This window comes from Miscanthus floridulus, chromosome 18 (assembly GCF_019320115.1).
Source record: "Miscanthus floridulus cultivar M001 chromosome 18, ASM1932011v1, whole genome shotgun sequence".
Taxonomy (NCBI): Eukaryota; Viridiplantae; Streptophyta; class Magnoliopsida; order Poales; family Poaceae; genus Miscanthus; species Miscanthus floridulus.
Genome location: NC_089597.1, coordinates 132,925,267 through 132,933,274, shown reverse-complemented (window position 1 = coordinate 132,933,274; position 8,008 = coordinate 132,925,267). Strand labels below are relative to the sequence as shown.

Genomic DNA, 8,008 nt, shown 5'->3' with positions numbered 1-8,008 from the left:
GACAACCTATCAGGCCCATATTAGCCAAAAGATTCGAACGCTTATATTTCGAACAAAAAACGTACAATAATATGTGGACGGTCTTGTCCTGGCATAGTCTGCCGGGTGGTTCCATACTTCCATGCGCTGCACCTGCGTACGTACAGAGTAGGCAAAGCAATCGACATATCTCTGTAGCAATAGCCAAACCGGCAACGTGAAAAGCCAGATTTGGCTGGTCGGAGTCCCTCCATCCTTCGCTCCATGAGCGAGCCTGACAGCTAGGGACAATTGATGGTTTAAGTTGCTTTGCTTCAATTGCACCTCTTTTATAAATTCAAAAAGGTTACTATATTAAGCTTCTAAAACCACGTTTATTTTTCTGCTAATGGAATAAATAACAGAGAACCCATTTTACCTGAATTTAACTTAAAACCTCATAAGAATTTTAAATTAATATTCCTCAGAATTGGTTTTTTTGGGTAAATTATTTGAATTTTAGAACATCGATTTAATTCTCAAATTATCACGAAAAATATATCAATTAATACTAATTTGAATACCAATAAAATATAGATTAACAGAATATGGAGAGCAGGATTTGGCTAGTCTACCGGAGTATGCTGAATTATGGATAGAGAATCTTATAGAGTTGCTATCAAAATGGATATATGGCGGGTGACATTTAGAGGAGATGCTCTTATTATCCCTTCATGTCATTGACAACCCAACAGCAAGAAAAGTTACATTAGACACATGCATGTTCATAAAAATCATTATTCACTGACGGAAGCAAATATGCATTACTTTTGAATTTTCCCCTGCTTTCTTTTAATAAACCAAAATGGCACATTTTTACTCTTTTTTTTGTTTCATACAATCAGACAACCTTATAGCGAGCTATGGGGTTGCTTGAAATGGACATCTGTCATATGTGCCCCTTTGTTAATGCCTACTTTAAAGAATGGGAGGTTTACCATGGGTGGTTCTATCTGTGTATTGTGAAATAATTCTTTTTTGGAATTTAGCACCAGCTTGAAGCTGAATTCATATTATGTACCCTATCAAACACTTACAGAACGAGTGTCTATACATGGATGTTGCAGCTTAAAGTGGCTTACATACCTGGGACCGAAATAGTAAGGGCGGTCCATAGCACACAAACTGACAAAAGTAAGCGGCATCATACAAAACTCTCTTTACAAAAATACTGGACACAGACGTAAGCACCTCGACCACAAATGGGTTCCTTGCATAGCACATGACACCTCCAAAGAACTAAAAAAAGAACCCTGTGTAACCTTTCGTTACTCCTTCCATCCAAGACAGCCTTCAGATTTGTCCACCCACCCTGAAAACACAAGCCATTCCTCAGTTTTAGCTGTACATATTATGCATTGGTAATCCATACAGCAATTTGACCAAATTCTAAAACCACTAGCTTGCTGAAGACTTCAGAGACATCATCTTTACGTTAGTAGTAATAATGCCATGGGGGTGGGGTGGGGGGGGGGGGGGGGGGGGGGGGGGGGGGGGCGATGGAGTAATGCTCTATGTGCAACTCACTTGGGCCATTCCTCTTATGTAACAAAACGTTCAAATTACTTGGTTGCAACAGAGTTGTACCGATGCTTTGTGCACGAAAATATTTCCCTAAAAAACAATGACATGGTTTCTTCTCTGTACTAAAAAGGTGAGGGATAGGCGGCATTCCTTCTCTTAGCCAGGTTCTCATATGTTAACAACATATTACTAGATAATAGTAATAACACATTGATTTATGGAGGAACCGATGAATATGAATGGAAAGTACACATCTAAAGGTAATGACAAATACGAAGATGAGAGTATTAATCCCATATCGATCAACATTCCAAATTAAGTTGTCCTGATCCTTTCAACTGCAAAGATATGGCAATGCCCACAACTTCCATTCTGGGATAATGTCTACTATGTGCTACGTGGACCCAAAATAGAGCCTCTGTAAAATCGTGTATGGCAAGCTTACTCTTACAGAATAGGCCTTTGATATTGATACTCAACGCTGTAATCAAACATCAGATGCTTAATACTTCCTCCAGCACAGAGTAATTCTTTAGGGTTACCTGAAGTCAACCATTTGAAACCTAGATTTATTTTGTGCGTCGTTGAGTTTGGTTATTAGAAAATGATACAAGTAGATTTGACTCGAAAATTAGTTTCATAATAGTATACTTTAGCAATGTGTTACAAATATACTACAACAGAAGTTATAGGTCAAAGTTGTGTTATGGAGACCATATTCATACCCAAATTGTTGCTTTTTTGTTTTGTAACTGGAGGGAGTACTGTAATAAGCAGCGTTTGAGTGATGTGGAATGGGTACTGGTCAGAATCCATTGTTCAATAGAATTACTTGGAAAGGTTCCTGGCAGCACCTAAGCAACCATAATAAGCCAACACAAGTTAAAAGTTCTTTAAAAAGAAATAGAAAAGCTAAAAAGTGAGACTCTGCTCCCTTCCAATATATATGGGCCATCAGACATAGTAGTTGGATTGTTGGAAGACAACAGGCCAGTTAAAAATGGCTTAAGCTATCCTGGCCAAGACTGGTGACAACAAAAACTGGGACTTGTTTTTGCGCCTCATAACGACTATTTTCTACTGTAGCACGTCAGCAACAGGGAATAAACTATTTTGATATATAGATGCCTCATAAGTCATTTTGGTTTTTCTATGTACATAGGTTTTGCTATGTATATCTATGTGTATTGCAAAAGCTATGTATCTAGAAAAAGCCAAAATGACTTATAATTTGGAATGAAGTGACTACAATAAGCATAAAAAACCTAAATAAGATTTCTTAACTATATTACCAAAGCATCTATCAAAAATACAAATATAACTGTTAGAAAAAGGATACACACCTTATAAACATAGGATACTATAAACAAGGATAAATTATGGTTCCAAATAAAGCTAATTTACATAACCAAACTGTACACTGCACATTATGGCCTATCTGTTTTTGCAGAGAAACCACTTAGCACTAGCATCTAAACTGTTAGTTCCTAATTATTCCCATGACCATCAATTCAGCATCACCAGGTACATACCCTCTCCGTCCTAGTTTTACAGGCGCACTAAAATTTTTCACTAAGACCAAGGAGTATTGATTCTCCTTAACCCATCAACTCTGGCCACATAAAAAACGATACGGTTTCTGCTTGCTACCGTAAATCCTGCACAGCCGCGACGCCTGCATGCATACGCCCGATTGGCCAGACTCCCTCATGCATGCCGGTGCGGCCGCACCCCGGCTCTCGCATGAAGAAACGAAGCGTCACGCTGGACTACCGCTTGCAGAAACCAAGCGTCGCGAGTAACTACGCGCCGGATGACCGGACGCATCCGAGGCATGCAACGCTGGTACGCATGCGAATAAAGGAAACTTGTCCAGAGCTTGGGCACCTGTAAATATAGGACGGAGGGAGTAATTAACAGTAAAGCATGCAGTAGCATAGTCTAACAAACCCAAAGTACACAGATGCACAAGTAGAAGGCCAAAATGTGCATCACATGATTAGGCATCTCATCTGTGGTAACATGGAAGGAAAGAATGGGACATCAGAAAAAAAATGGCCATTCCATTGTACAAAGGAAAGTCACCCAACAACTATCACTCATAGATGAAAAAACAGAAGAAATTAAAAGGGTAGCCCATGACATGTATGCGACTTGCATCTAAGAGTGAAACATTCATACCTACCATCTTCACAAAATGAAATACTGATGCCAGCTCTCCCATGAATATGTTCTTTGAGTGAAATTCTCCCTTCAGTATTGCCATCATTGCCAACTCTTGAGGAACAATAAGCTTCCCAGTGATCCTTAAACCTACACGTTCATGCAGGGAGAAAAAAAAAATTGCTTATAAGAAACAGAAAAGTCAGAGGAAAGCGAAGAACGGAAAGAAAAACTTACGGTCCATTCATTTTGTGGTGACTCAATAGCTCCCGCACAATATTCGGTAGAGCTTGGGAAAAAGTTCTTGCTGCAAATTGCTCTAACTCGGTGTGGTCCTGGACCTTGATATACTCATGGCCATGCTGCAGTAAATTTCTTTTGTATGAAAGCAGCGCCCCAACTGTAGACGCATAAGGATCTAAACCCTCAGTAAGGTCGTGCTTGTGATAGAAAACCCCATACAAAACTGTGTCTGGTGTGCCTTCGGTAGTTTCATGTGGAATAAGTTCTTTCCAGCGATTGTGTTTTCGTAAAATTGATCGCACTAGACCATCTTTCGATCTGAAGCTTGTTGCAGCATGGTGTAGTGCACACTCCAGATTGTAGCGTGCAATTGATGATTTCAGTGCCGGGTGTGAGACGATGTATTCTCTATACCATTTCACTTCCACTTCCACATTACTCGCCTCATGCAAATCTTTTTGCAGTACATCAAAGTATAATGCCATTCCTTCATTGTTAGTGAACATTGACTTGAAAATCTCTGCAATTTTGTGCAGGTCCGCTGCCCTACAGTGAGATTTACCCTGCGTTGATATCTTAGTAATCCTACACTTAAAGCAATTTTCCACCACCATGTCACCTGTACTAAATCCTCCATTCCATGAACGACCTTGTTTGTGGATATTAAGGACATATACCAGAAAGCCATGGGCTAACATCATGCCAATGTCACTTGCAACACATAATTCGAAATTCCCATCAAAGATTGACTTCATGCTGACCAATGACCCCTGTTCCCGTAGGAAATCTTCAAGAGTTTTGGTGCTACGCACATCAGGAAGAACACCAGTAGTTAACAATTTGTTCTCAAACAAATAGTCTGTGCAATTTAAATACAAGAGCACACACCTAGGGGGCATTGTGTAGAAAGTAGCATTCATTCCTCCAACTGCATTGTTCGCGATTCCTTTACTTATTAGGAACTGGGATACAGTTGGGTACAGCCATTCTTTGAATCTGTATCATGTGAATAACACACTATCACAAAGGAAACATGATTATTGTCATAACAAACTGTACAGGCAACACAGCATAAGTTCACAGTCAACAGCAAGATTCAAGAAGTCAGTAATCAGTACTCGCTCAGTCACTGGAGCTGGTCGATCGGTCGGAAAGGTTCGCATTTGAGTAGTTTGCTAACAGTCGGTGTAAATTACATGGTATTGGAGTTGAATCAACAACAAAGCTTTTATCCCTAGCGAAAAGGGACTTGAAAAAGGTGGGAATATAACCAAGAACTGTCCTTGGATTGAGTGTGCAAAGCTAAATGAGCAATGGTTGAGTTGATCAAGAAGTAGATTTTGCTATGTCAAATTTGAATGTCATGGAAAGCCATTGGATTTGAAAATCAACTTCATAGTACAGCTTCACGGTATCAACAACAACTCAGCAACTGGATGACAAATTAAAGGAGATACTGAACAGGAGGAATGCATACCCTTAAATACTAAAAACAGTAGACAAAAAGAAAAGAAAAACACATGCAAACCTGTCCTGAGAAATAAAGAGGTGATAAGCCAGTTCCGGATCGTGTTCGTCAAGGTGTTCTTCAACAATCTTAAGGTCGGAACTTTCTGTCTTCCTCATTGTGATGATTGGTTCCTTGTGAATGTGAGTGACAGTCGTTTCTGAGTTGATGGTGCATCTGAAATACTGACCGTGGGTTAGGATATTGCCTTGGATTAAAAAAAAGCAATTATATACACAAGGAAAAAAAAAATACTTACTTTAGAAGATAATTGAAAAGTCGCCCCGAAAGAATAATGTCATGGTTTTGGCATTTGTTTGGTTTGGCTGGACATTTCACGACAGCTGCATAGCTTCTTTTGGATCTGTCGCTTGAGTCCCCTGACATTTGAGATTGCCCCGCCAACGAGGAAGCAGACGAGGAACGGCTGCCGCGCGAGGGAGATGGGGTGCGCACGCAGGCAGGAGATGGCGTGGAGATGGACAAGGGGCCAGCCTGTGGGGATGGCGGCGTGCACCAGTCAGCCGTTGCAGACACGGTGGTGATGCCGGACGTAGGAGGCGGAGGGCGCGACGTAGCCCGGACCGCGCGGCGGTGAGGACCGGAGGGGGTGGCCGCAGGGTCTGGACCTGGGACCGCCGGTTGGGGCGGGACACGCGGGCTATTCGGGGACGGCGAGGCGCGCCGAGGAGCAGCCGCCACAGCCAAACGGATAGATCCGAACTGTAGCTGCGGTGTGCGCGGGTAGGTGAAACTCGGGGACTGCGGTGGATGCTGCGCCTGAGTCGAAGCCGCGCGGTTGTGAGGTCCGTATGTGGGTGGAGAACAGCGATCTGCCGCCGTGGAGTCGCTCTTCGGATCCTGAAGCATACGCGGGCTCTTAGGCGAGCCGGAGTCGAAGGCTAAGCTGCGCTTTTTACTTGTCTGCATTATGCGCCTCGCGATCGCAGATTGCGACGACGCCGGAGGTGGTGCGGGAGCGGGAGGACGGAGGTGGAGGAGGGGGCAGAGAAACGAAGGCGGCTTTGGTTGCGCGTGGGGGACAAGAGGACGAGAAGGGGTTTTTTTTTTTTTTTTGGTTTCTGTCTGTGTTCGTTTATGCTTGCCGCGGCCAGCTCTCTCTTGTTGAAGAATAGCAGCCGCATCCGCTGCCATTATTATATATACTGCATAGTACTTTACTAGTGCTTCCGAGACTGTAGTGTTGCGTTAACCCCTTGAGTTCTGCTTAATAAGAGCATCTTCCGCTCAGGGTGGGCACTTTTACACCGAAAACCGACAGTGGATCCGAACCGAACCGAAATGTCAGTTTTTTCGGTTTTTTATTTCGGCTTTGGTTCTTGCTCTCTGCGACTTTGGTTCTCTGCTTCGGCTTTGGTTTTAGGAGCAGAAGAAACCGAGAAACCGAGTAAACCGAACAGACCTGGATAGTCGCTCGTCCGTGCGTTCGGCGCGTCCACCCCACATCGGCACATCCCCAATCCAGTCCACATCGACATCGGCCCAACATGCCTCCACCCCCACCCAGACGCTCACTCGTCACTCCCGCACCACACGGCCCTATCCGCACGGCCTCAACCCCACTCAGACACACACTCCCGCAACTGTGCTCCAAAACCTAACCCTATCCCGGGCTCTCGACGGCGCGAGCGAGGGCCGAGTGCTGCGGCGGAACAACGACCCGAGCGCGAGGCGGGCTCAGCGGTTGCGGCGGGGTCGTAGCGACGGCGGCACGAGCGCGAGGCGGGCTCGCGGCTTGAGCGGCGCGACCGCTAGGCATGCTGCCAGGCTCACAACGAGTAGGTGAGGGGAGAGCGGGGCGCGTGGCAGCGCCGGTGCGGCAAGTGGCGGCGGCACAGGCTCTGCGGGATTTGTTCTTCCACATTCTGGATCTAGAGTTTCCCTTACTATTTTTCTCTCCATGCTAGCTTCGGTTGGAACAAAAAAACGAATCGAGAGAACCGAAACCAAACTCGTCGGTTTTTGGTTCTATAGAACACTGATCGGTTGCTGATGTCTGAAAACCGAATTTCATAGCAACTGAACGAACCGAACCGATTTGTCGGTTAAAACCGAATGCCTAGTCTGATCTCCAGCAACACCCTACTAGGCTCCCTAAACCAAATTTAGGTAGTGGAGGACAAAAAAATCAACTCTAGCACACCCCCTACTAGACCCCAGATTTGTTGGTCTTCTATTTTCCCCTTCCCACCCTCTATTCCTCTTGGCCCCCCTATTCCACTCCCCCTACATTTTTTCTCGCGACTGCATCGGATGTGATTCTTCCCCACGACTCCGCCCAACACGGTCGTCTTCCCCAGAAGCGTGGCCTGCCCCGGTGGCCAGCCCCGGCGGCAGTGCTCTGCCCGGCTCGCCTTCTTCCCCGGCATCTACGGCAAGGACACATGGGTCTCGCGTGTCATTCTCTAGGAGGATGGTTTTGGGTAGTTGAAAGCTCCATGTTTGGTTTTGGCTAATTGAGATAATCTAGTGGATTAACATTCTATTCTATGTGCTTTGATGGGGATAGGTTGGTTCACACCCATGGTGGAG

The 8,008-nt window shown here is 44.6% G+C and overlaps 1 protein-coding gene across 4 annotated transcripts; it reads right to left on the bottom strand.

Annotated features, from left to right (window-relative positions):
- Positions 1 to 995: 995 nt before the first annotated feature.
- Positions 996 to 6,534, bottom strand: LOC136522041 (uncharacterized). Of its 4 annotated transcripts, none has more exons than XM_066515826.1 (6): positions 5,715 to 6,534; positions 5,477 to 5,632; positions 4,837 to 4,944; positions 3,943 to 4,752; positions 3,724 to 3,855; positions 996 to 1,330 (listed from the first exon to the last, which is right to left on the bottom strand). In XM_066515826.1, the coding sequence occupies exons 1-6, from the start codon at positions 6,383 to 6,385 to the stop codon at positions 1,312 to 1,314; spliced, it is 1,896 nt and encodes a 631-aa protein (XP_066371923.1). In that variant the 5' UTR covers positions 6,386 to 6,534; the 3' UTR covers positions 996 to 1,311. The 4 variants fall into 4 exon arrangements, with proteins under 4 accessions (XP_066371923.1, XP_066371922.1, XP_066371921.1 ...); XM_066515825.1 differs by having other exon boundaries at positions 3,728 to 3,855; XM_066515824.1 differs by lacking the exon at positions 996 to 1,330 and adding an exon at positions 2,931 to 3,429.
- Positions 6,535 to 8,008: the final 1,474 nt, after the last annotated feature.